General features: G+C 42.7%; 1 protein-coding gene across 1 annotated transcript; it reads left to right on the top strand.

The window, feature by feature from the left end:
• Positions 1-5,209: 5,209 nt before the first annotated feature.
• Positions 5,210-18,612, top strand: LOC307082342 (high-affinity choline transporter 1-like; the record flags this gene model as incomplete). The annotated part of the gene is made up of 8 exons (XM_079745883.1): positions 5,210-5,393; positions 7,605-7,721; positions 9,114-9,269; positions 10,229-10,377; positions 13,753-13,902; positions 17,012-17,165; positions 17,568-17,785; positions 18,061-18,612. The coding sequence occupies 8 exons, from the start codon at positions 5,210-5,212 to the stop codon at positions 18,610-18,612; spliced, it is 1,680 nt and encodes a 559-aa protein (XP_079602009.1).
• Between the last annotated feature and the right edge of the window lie 1,199 nt (positions 18,613-19,811).

The following is a 19,811-nucleotide window of genomic DNA, read 5'->3' as shown; positions in this document are numbered from 1 at the left end:
GGTAGACTAGAAGATACATATAACTGAAATCTGACCTGTGCTTACAAGGTGAGCATGCTACCGTAACATGGTTACCAGTGGTGGATTAAGGTGGTGCATTGGCCCCATGGCTATTATTTGTCTGAATCCCCCTTAATGATCTTGCAAAATAACCTTCTTTCCAAAGTATACGAGCAGCCCTGGGGTAGACTAGAAGTTACGCATAACTGAAATCTGGCCTGTGCAAACAAGGTGAGCAGGCTAAGGTACTGTGATTGCAATGAACTCCAGTGGCACCGAAGAAGAAACTTAATGCATGAATAGGTCCATGTCCTGGAGTGAACAGCATATGTTTAATGTGTACACTGAGTGCAGTGCTTTTCTTATACAAATTCTGTCATTGGTGATTAGCAGCCTAAACTTGTTATCAACTAAACAATGTACCAAGAGTCCCTTTGACTGCTTTGCATGTTCAGCCATCCTATCATACCCATGTTTTGTCTTAATGTGAAGATTGAGGTTGAAATCCTAAAATACAGCGATACGTTCATTACAAACTGAACACAGGGCTTTACAAAAACCTATTTTAGAGTCAATATTTGATTGAACACTAGGCACTTCTCATTTTTATAGTTTACTGCTCATTTTATCTGGCAACATGCTCCAATTTATTTGGTTGTAATACCGCTTTCATTCCAGCTGAGGAAAAAAACACATGCATCTACAGTACACGGTCACACAGTTTTCACAATAAAAGCCCCTTTGATGTGTTCTCGATATTTTGCATAAATCAGGAAAAATGTTTTGTCTTTTTTGCTTCATGTCGGCCCTTACCTTCCTCTCTATCTCACTCTTAAATAATGCAAAAAATACATCTTGAAAAATTTAATGAAACTAGGAGTCTTATGGTAGAAACTAGGAGTGGCTTGTTAGCCTTGTGAGACTGATCTTGCGAGAACACGTTCAATTTTACCCTGCAGAAAAGTGCGGTCTTGAGCCGTTTGAGAGCCCTTCCAAAAAGGAAAAATGAAAGGACCAATCAGTGCTAGTGTGACAAGTTTAACTATAATACAGTAATAGCCTGTTATTAAAAAAGTACAATAGGTTCATGGTCAGCGAGAATGTTTAAAAAGGTTAGAAAGATTATATGAGTAACAGTTTCCATTTTTAAAAATGGTTGAAAGTCGAAACGGCGGTATCCCACAAAACTAAGTAACCATTGAGGAAACATCACTATATCACTCTCATGATTATTTATCCCCATTTTCAGATATGTTGTGGATATTTAACAGAGTAAGCTTGACTGAAATCTCTCTCTCTCTCTCTCTCTCTCAAGCACATAATAAAAAAAAAAAAAAAGAATAATAACAATAATAATAATAATAATAAAAATAATAATAAAAAAATATTTATTTTGTATAGCGCTTTGGGTGGAGTGTGAAAATAGATAGGGATGAAAGTGGTTATGGGTAGGGGAGGTTCTTCTTCTTATGGTTTGTATAGTTCTTATAGTAGGTCTAGCAGGGATCGCATCGGGTCAACAGTATCATGTGCATCCACCCATCACCCCGTCAATAGATCCTTTCTGCAGGTTCCACTCGAGAAGTGAGCTATCATTCGCCGCTGCATAGCCTTTGGTTGGCGGTGTGTCAGGGAATGACTTCAGTACTTTGGCTAGTGCAACTTTGAAGGGATCTAGTTTATTTATTGTACTGGTGTTCTTCGGCAAGATGTTCCATAGTCTTGCCGCCTTTACAGCAAAGGAGTTGTCATAGTGTGTAGCCACAGACCTCTGGGCATGGTATAATAGCCCTTAACCCCTGACGGGTGTGGTCTTTTAATGTCATTCCAATATCATTTGGGGCTAGGCCGTAGGATTCTTCTTGATGGTACTTACAGCCCAAGCTTCTTTGAGGTTAAGTTGGTTGACAATAAAGTCTCGTATCTCGTATTTCAAACATTCTACAAACAAACCTATGTGAGAGAGAGAGAGAGAGAGAGAGAGAGAATTGTTCTCCACATCACACACTTCTCCTGTCTGTCCTACCTATTGACGTCTTCTCACAAGTCTTCACCTAGCGCTACTTCCCAGCTAGCTGCTGCTGCTGTAGCGGCATGTTCAACGCTTTGGACGTTGTTGTCCCTGTCTGTTTCCCCAACAGTAGCCGTAAAAAAGTGTGTCATCCTTGGCAACGTTGCCAAGTACTTACCCGCGTTTAGCTTTTTTTTTTAGTTGAGCCGCTTGGGTAACTTTGGCCTAACCCTTTTCCTAACACTTAATTTTATTTTCGTGTTTAGACTCGTCTTGCTTCGTCTTTGTTTGTGCATTAAAAAAATAAAGAAAAAATATGATAATAGATATTTATTTATTTGCAAGGTTGGCCACAAGTGGCCGCGGCCTATGCCTCTATGGTAAGTCCGCCACTGGGTTTTGAGACGGGATTGGAATGTGGGAAGCAAGGGAGAGTCGTGGACAGGTTGAGGGAGGGCGTTCAACAGATACATTTGAGTGCTCACCGTTACAGAGCATCAATAGGAGTACTTAAAGGTCCCATGGCATGCTACTTTATGGATGCTTTAATATTGTTATTAGTGGGCCCCTAACACAGTATTTGAAGACGTTCCCGAAATTCAGCCATGGTTCAGAATTACAGCCACTACGAGCCACTACGGGTCAAGGAGGAGGGTGGGGTTGTGGCCCTGAGCAGCTTGCGGGCACGTACCCTGCTCTCTGTTTACAGTGGATGTATCGCAATGGCAAGGCGCACACAGCCTTTGGCCGTGTTCTGTAAATATTCAAAAATATTCTATATCTAAATAATATCATATTATACATAGATATCTATATCATATGCAGTAATATATATTATCAGGGCCAAAAGCTGTGTGCGCCTCCAGACGATATTATGAATCTCAAACGACTGCATTGGGTTCTCCAACGTCTCTGGTTCTTCCACGTCCACATCAATCTGAAGTAGACTGACCCACGACATGGAGGAGAGCCACCTCCGCCTCCTGCAGCTGGCAGCGGGCAGCGCCAAGGCGGTTGTCCCTCGGCAGCGGGCAGCGGGAAGCGGGGCCAATGCGGGAGACAATCGCTGGCAACAATCCCTTTCTCCTCCATGTCGTGGTTCATGTACTTCAGGGAGTCGCAGCCAAGGTTCCTTCCCCCAATTCCTTCTCAACCATGGCTGAGATAACCCCCACTACGAGTCTCGCTGTAGAAACACCAGAGACGAGAGTCCGACGTGTTATGTGCCATAACAGCAACAGCAGAACGGTTATTCAAATAACAAAGAAGTGTACAACACTTGCGTTACAGTCTTGGAGCTCTATCTAAATAATATCATATAATACATAGATATCTATATCATATAATACATATTATCACGGCCAAAAGCTGTTTGCGCCTCTAGACGACGTCTCTGGTTTTTCCACTTCCACATCAATCTGAAGTAGCCTGAACCACTCGCTGCCCGCTGCCGGCTGCCCACTGCCGGTTGCCCGCTGTGTGGTGCTCCGGCGGGAGACAATCGCGGGCAACAATCACTTTCTCCTCCATGTCGCAGTTCATGTACTTCATGGAGTCAAAGCCAAAGTTCCTTTCACCCAATTCCTTATCAACCATGGCTGAGATAACCCCAACTTCAGTCTTCTTGTGAAAATACCAGAGTCAAAGAACCGACGTGTTATGTGCCATAACACCAACAGCAGAACGGTTATCCAAATAACAAAGAAGTGTACAACACGCGTTACAGTGTGTGTAATCACACACACACACACACACACATGTGGCGCTTGCACGGTCGTAGCTCATTGTCTCATGGGCGGGCCAAATTCTCTTGGCGGGCAAGGCAGAGAAAGGGGAGGTAGCTTGGCCCCTTATGACGACATATGGGGCCACATTCCAAATCAGCGCGCCTGAGCTTCCTTTTTTTCAAAGGCAAGCAGAATACCTACTGCTCGTTTTACACCGAACGCAAGTTTTAGCCACTGGGAGACGATAGGCAGGTTAGCAGAACTCATATTAATGTTAGAAAACCTCATAAAGTGAGATTTTCATGCCATGGGACCTTTAATAATGCCATTACAGTTTAAAGAGCCCGGGAACCCAGTTTCAGCGGGAATTCAAACACTATTACATTTTTAGTACCGTCGTTGTAATGAGTGATGTATATGAAATGTGCCACACACCGTGGCATTATCCTATAGGTGTACGGGAAGCCTAACCCTCGGACGCGGGCATGAAATAAATCGATGCTCAAATGGAGCTTCAACATTCACAAATCGTATGATAAGTTTTCGAAAAGCTAAACTTTGTCTCTGATGCTGCAGTCAACGGCTACAAAGGTGGAGCTTTAGAAGTCTAAACAACCCGTATTGCAACTTTTTTCTCAGAAAGTCTGTTTCAGTAACAGTTATAAAACTGCATAGATAACTATGTTGACAATCATACAGGACAAATTACCACATAAAAAAAACGAACAAACAGTTGGTTCATTGGCTCTACAACGTAAGATCAAGTTGCGACAAGTGTTATGGGATGCGGTAACTGAGAAATTGTACAAGTGCATGTACATGAGCGCAGTATCGGGCCTTGGTGCCATCTTGAAGAATGTGTATGTGAATGTGTGTGTTATGTAAATTAGCCTCCGGCTGGAATAATCCTCCCGTCACGGTATTGGGGTTTATGTATGGGTGTGGTCTTTTTGATGAAAAGGATACAGGCAGATCTGTTTGGATTACATAATTTTACCTGCAGCTGAATTCCAGTTGTCTTTTTTCGTTGATTCATTCAACTGCTCTAGTCCTTCTTTATTTGTTTCATAATTGGCTTGGGATCGCGAGGCGTCCTTTGGGGTTCTGTGTGTTCGGGGCTAGTTCCATAACCAGCTTGCTGAGGGGATTTATTCCTGGGTGGGTCAATGCTGGTTTAAGCCCCACCTTTACAGATAGTTGAACAGTTAAAAGACAGCGTGAAGAATGTTAAGAACGGCTCTAGTCCTTATCTATTAGTTTCTTCATAATTGGTTTGGGGTAGTGATGCGTCCTTGGGGAATCTGTGTGCATTGGGTTAGTTGAAGGACCAGCTGGCTGGGTGGACTTATTTCTGGGTGGGTCTATGCTGGTTTAAGCCCCACCTTTACAGATAGTTGAACAGTTAAAAGACTGAAGCCTGAAGAATGTTCAGATAGGATCTGGAGGAGAGCCCCACAGCAGCAGATGAACCATGGCTCTCAACGTTCCAGGAGTGGTGGTGATGGTCTTCTTCTACCTGATGGTCCTAGGAACCGGTATCTGGGCCTCTTTCAAATCCAAGAGGGAGAGCAAGAAGATGTTGGCGGACCAGATGGAGATGACCTTGCTGGGCAACCGAGGGATCAACCTGGTGGTGAGCATGTTCACCATGGCAGGTGGGTCCACGCTCCTCTCCTCACCTCTCCGTCCTGGGAATACGTTTTATTTGGAAGATGTTTTCAGAACAGAACGCAGGGATGGACTGCGGCTAAGAACAGCCCTGTAGGGCAGTCAGACCAGCCCTAGATGTGTGTAAAGTTTTTTAGGATAACTAATTACAGACATTATAGACGGGGTCATGACAGCTGCAGAACAATACAAAAACATATATAAATGTATAAAAGAATGTAAAAGGTATTCAAGTTTGACCATATATATGTATTTGCATGAGGGTAATAATCAACATTAGTAAATGCAGTAATAAGCATTATTATCTATCATTAGCATAGGGATTTGGGATATTCAGTTAGGGTCATCCCAACCCTAACTCTATTTAAAAATGTAGAAATATATGCCTTTGTTAACATGAACACAATTAGTAAAGGATTACTAGACGATAAGTTGTTAATCAACTATAACTGTTAAATAACTGCTAGTTCATACTTAATGGTTAATAAATGTACCCTTATTGTGTTACTTGTATAGGTTATATGTGCAGTAACTTTGATTTCTGTCTCTTGTGATGCTGTCATTTCATAACTAAAATACTTCACTGTCATGGACTGTGTCTACCCCGCTAGGTCCTGATTGGTCAGTTCACTGCCACCCCTTGACTCAACAGCAACAGCAGATAACCTTCTAAGCAATATTGTTAGGATGACAAACCCTAATAACAACACATACTCACAAAAAAACTTCAGCCAAAGATTGTCAATAACCTAATTTATTGGCCCTTTAGGCTTTTTTCAGCTGCTGTGCCAACCATCTCTGTTAATATAATAATTGTTCTATCTATCTACACATTGTTTACGGCTCGAACATAGATAAAATGTGAAGAACTTAAAGAATAACTATTCATTCACAGAAACCCAGGGGCAGCCTACTGAAAAACCCTTTGTCAAACAGTACTTTGATGACGTTCAAAGTTTGTGATGTGCATTATTTGTCGTGCAGTATTTTCCAGTTAAACTGTAAAATCCAAACAAATTTTATGGTTGTACCCAAAACTATTCCAATATTTGTCCTTCTTAGTCGGCCTATACCTTAACAACGAAATATGCCTGGGAGTTCTTAGAAGTCTGAAATAATATATGAAAAAAAAGCTATTTGGCGACTTTATATGCTGTTAAAAAGTTGCATGCGTGCACTCGCTTCATAACTAGTAGCTAACGTTACTAGTTAGCATGCCATGCACTAGGGCCGTAATAGCGTGCACTGGGTCGAAATACCAACCACCACTGGTTCAAGTTGTAAATAATGTGTAATTGGAGTACAATTATACTTGCATATTACAAGCATATGAATATTAAAAGTAGATCATTAGGCCGCAGAAATAGTGCGGTAAATTGTACCATCTAGTGGTGTCATTGGGTGGGGAAAAACCCAAAAGGTTAAGTCCTCTTTATTCAAAAGTTTTTCTCGTCTGAATTGATGCATGACTACATGGATGTTGTATCCACTTTCCATCAATGGTACATTAACTATGGATCCACACAGTAATATGCATTAGCTAGTAAACATATGGTCGAATAATTAACTAATGGTCTTCATGTTATCTAATGGTGTTCATCAGGGGTGACCTCAAACCTTCTTTGTGTCCTAAGGTCAGGAAATTTCATCAGGGGGATGGGGATGATAAATGATAGCCCAGCCTTGCTTGGCCTCTATAAAAAAAAGACTGCAAGTTATGAAATATGTTTTGAGGGAGTTGGGGATTGACTCAGTCTTCTGTTTGCAATTTGCTGTTATGTTTTGCTTTCATTAAATGCCCTTATTGTTTGTTTGGTTTTTTTGATGGAAGAGGCTTTATTTTAAATATTGCAGAGGATTGAAAAATGATTATCGCTCACTGACTTGTTGCCAAAAGCAGGTCTGCAATCCCGCATTGGCGTGGAAGTCACATTATCACTCAAAGCTCTCAAACCTTTTACCAACATTATTTGAAACAAATGTGTGTGTTGTACAAGGAATATATAGGCTGCACAACCACAATTTGTCTGAAAAATTTGTAAAAAGGCTATATTCACATAATTACGTTATATGTAAACATGTAGCGACAACATCAAGTGATATTTAGTGTTTAGTAGCATATGGTGCCTCTTTATGTGTGTTTATCTATAAGGGTGGTTCATAGGGTGTGTGTGTGTGTCTGTGTGCTAATCCTGTAGCTACGTGGATCGGCGGGGGCTTCTTCATCGCTTTGTCTGAGGCGGCCTACACCCCCTCGCTGGGGGTCCAGGAGGTGATCATCTTCATCATCGCAAATTGTACTGGCTTCATTATCTGTAAGAGCCTCAATTCATGATCTCTAAAAGCCTTAATTAATTATCTGTAAGAGCCTTAATTAATGATCCATAAGCAGTGTTGGGAACGTTACTTTAAAAAAGTAATTAGTTATAGTTACTCACTACTTGTTCCAAAAAGTAACTGAGTTAATAACTGAATTACTCTATAATAAAAGTAACTAGTTACCAGGGAAAGTAACTATTTGCGTTACTGTAAAAAAAAAAAGTTGCTATACGTCAAAGAATTGCTGTACTTGATGTTCTTCAGTGATGGTAAAAAACCCGAAAGATGACAGTTCAAACCGTACTTGAAGCGGCGTTTCTGGACAAGACCAGGTCGAAAATGATTAACCAGCTGTTCAACTGTAAATATCAGCTGATCGTGGCCTGTAATCTAAACAGAGAGGCGGGGCGGAGTTACTTAACCATGACAACAACTGTTTATCAAAATAATTTCAGTGTGGAGCGTGGAAGGAAAACATTCAAAACATTTACCCGGGTTATTGGGGATGGGGCCTGAATTTCAATTTGCTTGGTTGCAAAGGCTGTAGAACATCTGCCGAATACTACAGAAAATGCCAACTTTTCATTGGATTGCTTCGGACTCGCCATTTCTGCTGCTTCATCGAAACTGTTTGGTGTGTGCGTTTGCGTGTGTGTGGTGCGCGTGTCCTGGCTTGTGTGTAAATATACTGGCTCCGATTGGCTACCATGAAACATGACTCTGCCTCATCATAATCGCTTATCTCGTTGTTAATGCACCCGGTCTCCTAACTAGCAGTTTGTGTTTGGAGCCAGGGGTGCGTTCGGATTACGCAGTTTATTAAATCAATTCATAGTAACACACTGCATTTTTTGTACAGTAACGGTAACGGCGTTGTAACGACGGAAATAGTAATTAGTTAGATTACTCAGTTACTGAAAAAATAACGGCGTTACCTAACGCCGTTCTTGTAAACGGCATTATTACCAACACTGTCCATAAGTGCCTGAATTAATTATCTATAAGAACCTTAATTAATGATCAATAAGAGCCTAAATTAATCATCTGTGAGAGCCTTTCATTAATTATCTATAGGAGCCATTATTCACTATCTGGAATAGCCTTGATTCATGATCCATTAGAACCTTAATTCATAACTTGTAAGAGCCTTAACTTATTATCTGTATGTGCCTTCATTTATTTTCTGCATAAGCCTTAATTCATAATCTTAATTCGAGCATTAATCGATTATCTGCAAAGGTCCTTTTACATTGAACACCATCCCATTCAGTCACGTGAAAATCTCAATACAAATGTTGAGCTTGATCATTAAATCTCAATAAAGTTGAAACGCTTCCTCTTTATTTATGACTAGCCTCCTTGAATATTTTACTTTGTCTTTTCCAAAGGTGCCTTTGTGTTCACCAAGCCTATGAGGGACAGGAGATTTGTGACCATGCTAGATCCCTTCCACATTAAGTATGGAAAGGGAGTAGCATGTCTCTTCACAATATTGTCAATCATCGTTGACCTCATCTGCGTGCCAGCTACACTTATGTCCTTAGGTAAGTTGGATGAACCAGACTTTTCAAATAAACAGGCTAGTATTTTGTAAGCATCAACGACACCCAATGATGTAACTAGTTTAAACACATTTCTTAAAACAATGGGGTTTTTTGTTAAAGTAATGGGGATTTTTTCAGATGCACAATGTTGCAGGTACAAAACGAATGTGTCAACATTTGAACTTGCAGAGACCTCCTCTTGTCTCTCAATGTTACCCTCATGTCTGCTCATTTCTCCTCTCCTCACTTCTTGCTCCTCTCCTCTCTCATGCCTCCTTCCCTCGTCTACCCCTTCTGTTTCCTCACAGCTCATGTACTCTCTCTACTGTCCTCCAGGGAAAAAGGAATATGAGGTTAATGGGCCATGTTGACAATCCTGCAGACATTTGAGATCATTGCATGATTATTTCTTTATTCATTTGTTTTTGAATACATAGGCTTACATTCTCTTAAAGGAGACTTTAAGAGATGATTTAGCAACCTAGTCCTTCCTTGCTGGTAATGATAAAGTATTCTATTGTTAAAATGTGATTCTGAACATATTCAACCGCTTTTGCAATGTGAAGAAGCATGTGTCTATTTCGGAAGGAACAGGCTTATTCTAACATGCCATCAGCATGTCATGGATAGTAACAAGTAGACTCCCTTTGCGGCTGTTTTGTAAACACAAGTTACAGATGTTTAAACTGAACATTAAGCGAGTTTTGCAGAAACTGAGAACTTTAAATGATAATAGCCTAGCGTGACAGATCCCCTATTATTGTGACCTTGCCATTATTTTGGAGATTGGGAACACAGATGAGCCATTCCTTTGTTACACCTTTATAGGGAAAACAACATTTTGGAGTGTAATAATGAATTAAAGTATCTAATTAATGAATTATTTAAGGATATATTTTCCATTGAATGATTTCCCTCCACCTGGCCTGCTTCCTATTTGTGTTCTCTTATATTCCCAGGTGCCGTCATGAGTGTTATTCTGGATATATCCTACACAGTGAGCATCTGGATCTCTGCTGCCATAGCCATCACCTACACCCTGCTGGGGGGTCTCTATTCTGTAGCCTACACAGACGTCATTCAGCTCATCCTCATGTTCTTCAGTGCAGTAGGTCAAAAATAGAAACACCTTTTCATTGATGTCCCACCACCTCTACCAACACCCTTTACCCTCACACTGTGAGCCATTATCAGACCGGAGTTGGTTCACCTGGACTCTCCTGCAAATAAAGCACCTAGATGCATATATGCAGGCATCTGTGTCAAGGAAATGGGTGATTTCTAGAAGGACTGCCCTATTAGACAGACAGGGAGGACGACTCCATAACGCTTGAGTAGGCCCCATCCCCTCTTTACTTCTTTTGGCCCCTCTTTACGTCTAGGGCAACTACTTGCTTGCTCGGCGTTGCTTGGCAATGAGATGCGGGGCGCTCCTCTGTTTGAGCCACTCGTGATTGAAAGGCTACTTTATAACGTATTTAATTCTTATGAATAATGGACACTGTCAAATCTGCGTTGGTGGAATTTAAAAGCCATTCTGCAATAAGTTAAGGAGGTTTATTCTCTGCTGGGGTCACCACGTATCCAAATCCACCGGAACGGACTTACGCCAGAGCGGACCTTCCGAAGCTTCAACACGCTTCCCAGACAGTTGACTTATCACCCGAATAACTGGATTTCGTACTAAAAACTCTGATAAAGAAGACAATGCGGAGGAAAAGAGGTTTGAGAAGAGGAATTAGGAACAGGATTAGGAGACTAGGAAGTAAGCTACCGTTGCCTGCTTTCACTTTGTCAAATGTGTGATCACTGCGTAATAAGATGGATGAGCTTGCTGTACTGGTTAAACTTGACTCTGACTACGGAAATACAGGGACACAGAAAGAACAGGGAAATCAATTGCGGGCGGTCTATGCAGGGCAACGCATTTCACAGTTTGTGAGCTGCACTGCTCTCGCCACTACGAAATCATGACGGTGTCGTTTCTTCCCCACTATCTCCCCCGTGAACAACCTACTGTAATTCTTGTTTATGTCCCTGGCCCTGACAATGCGCTAGCAGCAGAGCACATTTTAAATTGCTACAACAATGCCGTCTCCAGGGCAACTGACCAGCCTGTGTTTTTGCTTGGAGATTTCAACAGCTGTGACTTCATCACACTTCTCCCAAATTTAGAGCAATATGTGACATTTCCAACACGTTTGGACAGAACGCTGGATTATGTCTAGGAAACATTCCTGGTGCTTATGTATCGAAGCCCCTCCCTGCCCTTGGGTCGTCAGATCATAATGTAATTATACTACTGCCTAAGTACCGTATAGACAAAAGTTAAAAACGCAAAAAATCCAGACCAAAACCATCCAGGTCTGGAATAATGATACTGTAGAATGGCTGAAAGGGTGTTTTGAGCTTACGTACTGGGAAACATTCTTCAAAGAATGCAATGAGGAACTAAACGTGATGAATACATCCAAATGCTCCTACCTCTCATTTTGTGCTGATAGTGTTATTCCAACCAAACAGATCAAGCACTATGCCAACAACAAGACGTGAGTAACCAGAGAACTCAAACACTGTCTCAATTTGAAAAAATAGCTTTTATTCAAGGAGACCAACAACGTGTCAAAGACCTCACAAGGGAGCTGAAGCAGATGACCAAGCCTGCCAAGATCAAACACAAGGACAAAATGGAGAAGGTCACCAGTGGAGATGTGAGGGTTGCCTGGAAGAGTCTGAACACCATGATGGGCAGAACTCAGAATGCTGCCAAGATACAATGCCCAGACCCTGTTGCCTTTGCTGAAGAACTAAACACCTTCTATGCCAGATTCAACAGCACTGATTTTGTGGAGGACGGGGTCACATACAACTACCCCTCTGAATCCATCTGTGTAGAGGAGAAGAGGGTTGTTTCAGTCTTTACCCGTCTCCAGTCTACAAAAGCTCCTGGGCCAGACGGGCTGAAGGGACGGATATTGAAGGAATGTGCAACTCAGCTAGGTGGTGTGATGACACAACTCTCTCAGCTAATTCCGGATGCCAGCTTTGTTCCCAGGGCATGGAAGGAGACTACCATCATTTCTGTTCCTAAGAAGCCTTATGCCAAAGCCCTGAACGATATCCGACCTGTGGCACTCACCTCTATCCTCTGCAAATGTATGGAGAGAGTTGTTGCAGAGGAACCCACCACCATGGTTGGAGAAAGTCTGGATCCGTTGCAGTTTGCCTTGCAGTTTGCTCTCCTGGACACTGTGACAAGGCACCTTGACTCTCAACACTCCTTTATCAGGATTCTTTACATGGATTTTTCATCAGCCTTCAACACAGTAAATATCAACAAACTTCTACATCGCCTTCAGCAGCTACAAGTCAACCCAACACTGACGCTCTGGATTAAGGAGTTCTTAACGAACAGACCCCAGCGACACCATTTTAAATACAGGAGTCCCACAGGGATGTGTATTGTCACCAATTCTCTTTTCTATATACACAAATGAGATCACCTGCAAGATCAATGGTCTAAAACTATTTAAATATGCTGATGACATGGCATTGGTGGCCAACCTGACAGATGAGAACACCCTGTCCACTTACATGCAGTATGTCAGCACCATGGCCCTGTGGTTCAAGGAGAGCTCACTGCAACTAAACATCAGCAAGACGTTGCCATAGGTGCTGGGCACCCGAAAACCCACATCCACTCTCCACACCATTAAGACTGGAGTGGCAAATGGTTGAACAGGTTAAACATTTTAAGTACCTTGGCACCCAGATTTACCACCACCAGTCCTTCACTGAGCATGCAGACAGAGTTTACAAAAAAGCCCAACAACACATGTGTCTTCTGAGGAAGCTGAAAGGGTTTGATGTCAGAAAGAACATTTTATTAACGTTTTATAAGACACTGATCAAATCTGTCATCTCCTTCAACATAACATCTTGGTACAGCTTCCTAACAAGCAGATGCAAGGGAACACTGGCTAGGATAATTAAGCAGGCTAGCAAGATAATCAGCATCCAACAAAAACAGCTTTCAGACTTGCACACTCAAGCAGTGGAAAGGAAGACCAATTCCATTCTCCTGAATCCCTCCCACCCCCTCCACGGCTGTTTTGAGCTGCTTCCAATCCGCAGAAGATACAGAGTGCCTCTTGCCAAAAAATCGCTCTATACAAAATCCTTCATACCCAAGGCAATACACACACAACATACTTCTTACACAAGCACCACATACACACAAGTAGAGAACAGACTGCCTTCAATCAAAAACAATTTTCTTATATGGCAACATATTGGACAAATAAAGCTTTTGAAACTTGAACCTTTAAATTCATTAAGTGAACTGTTGGCATCAGATTCCTCAGAGCTAAAGAAGAACTAAAAAATGCACATACTTTATTTGTGTTTCATGACAAAAAAGTAGTTTGTTTGTTATATTGTGTGGGTCTACAGTGATAGTGTATTGTTTTGTGTATTTCTACAGTGGCTGTGTGTTCCCTTTGTGTTGATGAGCCCTGCAGCGTCTGGTGTCTCCAACACAACACTCGACCTCAACAGCACCGGTTACCCCCCGTGGCTCGGGACCTGGGAGGAAGACTCCCTTCTGATGAAGGTTGACTCCTTTCTATTCTTGGTAAGCTGCAGGAATGAGATCCTCCCACTACAAGAATCCATACAAATGTTGTACTTCTTGATAAGAGGCAGCAGAGAGAGTGGTCATGTTTCCCGAAGCTCCGCTAGGCATTGGAAAAAACTACTTAATTCAAAGTTCAGATCTACTTTATTTTATTTCATGATCATAATACTTAACAATATATAGTTTGTTTCCGTCGTCCTCCATCGCTCGATTCAACAATACATTTTGGCACTTTTTATGACTCCTGGATCAGAATGCAGCAAAAGCCTTGGACTTTCCTATCGCCAACATGCCTCTGTACTCGGATATCTCAGGCACGGAGATTGGGAAATGCACAGACTGCACCAAACTGCGACAGACAGTGGCTTTATTTGAAACGAGACTAGCAGCATTAGAAAAATGCAAAGGACTCTTCCAGGATACAGTGCTGATGGGTGTGTTTGCTGAGCTAACACAACAAGATGATCAGAGCTACACTGTATCCTTAGCGAAGCTGGACAAGAGAGAGACAGTTCCAGCTGTGTCTCACTGGCAGAGTCGGCGCTTAGCCAAAACAACATACCAAAGTGAATCAACAAGTTCACTCAACGCCAAATGCTAAGCTACCCAATGCTAAAGTTGCATGTATCAGCCGGATTAGCCCGTCACTGAAGTTAACCCTGCCGCTCAAGAGTCCACAAACGCGCCTGCCACCCATGCACCCCTGAGCCCCGAGATGCGTCCGGACAAACAGTGCAGACAGAGACCGACCATGAACCCGTCGCCAGAGGCGAGCTGTGCATGCATCGACCACCCGTGCACCTCTGAGCCCGGGGATACGCCCGGACGGATGGTGCGGACAGAGACGGAACAAGAACCAGTCGCCATGGAGGCGAGCTGCGCATGCGTCTGCCACCGCCATTTCAAGCCAACAAAGGCCCATCTCACAGAAAGCAGATGAACCAGACACTCTGATTATAGGAGACTCAACCATCAAGGATATAATCGTTAAGAAGATCAAAACATGCTACTTCCCAGATGTGATGGTTAATGATATAAACCAGAAACTAGCCACAATCATATTGGAAAATCTCACAGATTATTGTGCATGCAGGACTTATTGATATTCAAAGAGAACAGTCAGAACTTAAATTGGTTCAGGTCCTACCTACAAAATAGAACCTTGTGGAGTCCCACAAGGTTCGATCTTAGGACCCTCTTTATTCAACATCTACATGCTCCCACTAGGGCAAATCATGCAAAATAACAATATTGATCATCATTGCTATGCTGATGACACACAAATCTATGTATCGCTATCACCAAATGACTATCGGCCCATAGATCTGCTGTGCCAGTGCATTGAGAAAGTGAAAGACTGGATGTGCCGAAATTTCCTTCAACTAAATGAGGACAAAACAGAGATAATTGTATTTGGTGCTAAAACGGAAAGGCTTAAAGTAACCCAACACCTTCACTCTCTGTCCCTGAAAACCTCAATCAAAGCCAGACATCTAGGGGGTTATCATCAATCTGCATATTATCACCTTAAAAATGTAGCAAGACACCGAAGACAAAAACTTGTACATGCCTTTATCACTAGTAAGCTTGATTACTGCAATGGTCTCCTTATAGGCCTCCCAAAACAAACTCTAAGGAAGCTTCAGCTTGTTCATAATGCTGCTGCTAGAGTTCTAACAAAGACCAAAAAAATTGAACATATTACACCAATTCTTAAATCGTTACATTGGCTTCCTGTAGGTCAGAGAATTGATTTTAAAATCATGTTGCTAACCTATAAATCCCTACATGGTTCAGGCCCAAAATATTTAACTGATATGCTTCCACCACATAAGCCTTCTAGACCACTAAGATCTTCTGAGACCAATCTGTTATCTATCCCCAGAGTAAACACAACACATGGGAAAGTAGGATTTAGTTACTATGCAACAAATAGCTGGAATAAACTCCCGGAGGATTTAAGACTTGCCCCAACTCTGAGCACCTTTAAAACAAGACTGAAGACTTGCTTTAGCTTTCTGCTAAATCTTAAATACATTGCAATTTCTAAAAAACCTTTTTTAACTTTGTGAAGCACTTTGAGTCTGCCTTGTGTATGAAAAGTGCTATATAAATAAAGTTGCCTTGCCTTAGTCTAACCCCGTCACACTGGAAGCAAAAGTGGCGTTATATTTTTGCCCAAAAGTGGCAAAGATATGTGACACATATGTGAATCAGCACAAATCACACGAAATCTGATCTTTTAAATTCTGATATGATATGTGTCCTAAATATATATCATTTGTGGTCCTAAATCAGATACAGATCAGATATTTTGCAAAGCAACCCCAGTGTGAACAGTCATAATAGAATTCATGGCACTTGGACGTCCCTCTAGATCGACACTCGTCACAGTTCTGCGCTGGCGAGAGGCAATCCTGAATAGAAACATGAAGGATAACTGCGATGTTACGTGGAGGCCGTCCCTATATGCTCAACAGTGTAGTTGTTCCTAGTTCAAGAGCTTGGGCTGTATGTAATACAAGGATATTGTGTTGGTCTGGTGTTTACATGCATATGTGTGGTCAAGCTGTCTTCTAGGTTGTTTTTCCAAGTACAAGAATGGTGAATGCACCGCAAAGCCATTACAAACATGCCCACTTTAACTCATCCTCGTCGTCATCCGCTTATCCATGGTCGGGTCGCGGGGGCAGCAACTCAAGCAGGGGGCCCCAGACTTCCCTTTCCCCGGCCACATTGACCAGCTCTGACGGGGGAACCACGAGGCGTTCCCAGGCCAGTGTTGAGATATAATCACTCCACCGAGTCCTGGGTCTTCTCCGAGGTCTCCTCCTCACTGGTCGTGCCTGCGTCCTTACCAGATGCCCTCACCACCTCCTTTTTGAGCAGAGGAGCGGCGGCTCTAAACCGAGTTCCTCACGGAGGGGCCTGCTTCCGGGGCCCCCTTCTGGGGCTCCAGAAAGGGGCCCCAAGCTTCCTCCGGGCAGGGAGGAAGCTGTCTTGGTGAAAATATCAGTGTCCGAACAGGATCTCATCATGACGATGCTCCTATTGTGTGATCCGTATATCCTACATTTCTTGAGGCAGATTGTATTTTGTCTTCCAGGCATTGGGGAATTTAGCCTGTCAACCCCTTTATCAGAGGATCTTGTCTGCCAGTTCCTCCCTTACGGCAAAACTCAGCTGTTACGCTGCTGCCGTAGCTTACATCATCTTTGCCATCCCTCCAGCTTTAATTGGAGGCGTGGCTGTCACTGCAGGTAACTCAATTTTACACATGGTAGGAACATGCATGCACATGTAGACTATAAGCCTAGTTCTGTTCGCATGTACCCTCCTTAACACAAGTAAATATGCATCTGGATCAAAATATACGGGGAAGGATAGTGTTCCAGCTACTAGGATTTTAGTCCCCCAGCTGAGAGGTACCGGGTTTGATCCATAATATCTGTAGCCTTCCTGTAGGCATCATGAACAACCTTCTGAATGATTATATTGTACTGTATTGACTGTATTGTTCTTCTATCTTAACTTTGGATAAAAGCATGGATAAAAATTTGATAAAACCTGGCACCAGTTGGAATCAAACCCATTACCCTTGGAGTGTCCATGCTCTTCCAATCAGAAGCACTGTTGGCTGACTTCCTGTATGTGATCCTCAGACTGGAACAAGACTTCCTATGGGTCTCCTTCTCCGTTGGAGCGTGGTGATGGAGCGCTGATCCTCCCCATTGCTCTGAACTCCCTCACGCCACCCTACATGGGCATCATCGGCATTAGCGCAGTGGCGGCTGCTGTGATGTCATCAACTGACTCGACCTTGCTCGCTGCTGCCTCCACCTTCTCCAACAACATCTACAAGAACATCCTGAGGCCCCAGGTGAGGCCCACCTCACTCACTGTACAATGATTAGGCTAAAGGCTGTGTCCATTTCGTTTTAACAGAAATAACAGAATTGTTTAAAAATATTCAGAAAAGACGAAGGGAATGAGAGGTGTGCTCGAAAAGCTTAAATATTTTATCCAATGTTGTTTCAATTTCAATATATCTTGGTTTCACCAAAGAGTTTGGTTTCACCAGAGAACATGAGAATTTGATGGCACCAGAATGGGATCTGTGAGCTTATGGTGGCTAATGTTCCCCTCTCCTTTTAGGCATCCCAAAGAGAGATGCTGTGGGTGATCCGGGCTGTTGTGGTAGTGATAGGCATCACGGGAACCTCACTCACATTCACCGGAAAGGGGACGTTAGGGATGTGGTACATCGCATCTTCTGTGGCCTACGTCCTCATGTTCCCTCAACTGGTCTGTGTGCTTTTCTTGGACAAGGCAAACGGTTACGGGTGTCTTATGGGCTTTGTGGTGAGTTTGGTCTTGAGATTGTTGTGTGGATGGCCCAGCTTGGGGATCCCAGCGGTTCTCCACCTCCCAGGAGGCTCCTTCGAGGATGGGGTTCACGTCCAGCGCTTCCCGGTCAATACTCTATGCATGCTGTGCTCCTTGGCCTGCATCCTGATCTTCTCCTACCTGACCGCTCTACTTTTGGACAAAGGCATAATCCCTGAGGCATGGGATGTGCTCAATTTCCTTAAGTTGCCCAGAAAGCTACCAAGTTTGGGGGCATCCAACGAAGACAAGAAGCGGAGGTTGGAGGAAAGAGACCCTCAACAAGATCCCAAAGAGACAAGGATGAACACCACATGTTAGAAGGGAATATGTCTGCATGTTTAAATTACAGTTTGTGTGTGGCTTTGTTTTGTAAAAAATATGAATACACTTTAGTAACAATGTTTAGTACTTAAAATTGATGAATGTTCACTGGATTTCACTACAACAAGCTGCATTGCAAACTAGAGCTTCATCTTTCTTAAAAATGTAATGGAAGAATATACTATTATAACATACCTTTTGTTATTTCTTCGTTCCAAAAGATTGAATTCCGCTGTTCTGAAAATGAAAATCCTGACAATACGAGTCAGAGTTTTGGCTTAAGCTTAAACATATTGTGGCGACTCCTCCGGGGTCGCGCAGGGGATCCTGGGAGTTGGTGTTGTCAGTTGACAAAAGGGGTCGTCCTTATTTTGTTATTAGGTAAAGTGGGGTTAATGGTTTCTGGGTGTTATTTGGTTGGTGCATTTTTGTGTTGTTCAATGTTAACGTGTGTTTATCGTTGCCGCCACCGTCACTGACTATGACATGTTTGTTCGTTGGGTGTGCTGTTTCCTTGACGTTGTTGGTGTTGAATAAAAGTAGCCTGCAGTCATGCTGTGTATGGGACGCAGCGCTACAGTTGACTTAAGCCTGACTCCGTGTACTTCTTGGCCGCCGCTACAATATTGTGGCGAATGTCAAAAGCAGAGGCGTGATATTCTTTCAGTGACTTTATTGTATCGTTCCGAGTACACCAAGACGTAACTTAACCGAGAACTTAACATTGACCCACTGTTACGTATTTTAAGCACATACGCTGCCCCCAAATAGCCACATGGGAACAGGATCAAACATATAAGCTGTAATTACTATACATAGCCACAGGGGGAGCAAGACGCAACATATGAGCTGCATTAACTACTCCAGCCACAGATGGCAGCACCTTTAGACAGGTGAGGAAGCCGGAGCCAATACGTCACATAGGCCTTATAGATAAACACACATAAAGAGGCACCATATGCTACTAAACACTAAATATCACTTGATGTTGTCGCTACATGTTTACATATAACGTAATTATGTGAATATAGCCTTTTTACAATTTTTTCTGACAAATTGTGGTTGTGCAGCCTATATATTCCTTGTACAACACACACATTTGTTTCAAATAATGTTGGTAAAACGTTTGAGAGCTTTGATTGATAATGTGACTTCCACGCCTAGTGCGGGATTGCAGACCTGCTTTTGGCAACAAA

The sequence above is a fragment of the Pollachius pollachius genome (assembly GCF_949987615.1).
Source record: "Pollachius pollachius genome assembly, chromosome: 11".
In the NCBI taxonomy this organism is placed as follows: Eukaryota; Metazoa; Chordata; class Actinopteri; order Gadiformes; family Gadidae; genus Pollachius; species Pollachius pollachius.
Note: the sequence above shows the minus strand (reverse complement) of the source record. Positions and strands in the feature narration are given on the sequence as shown.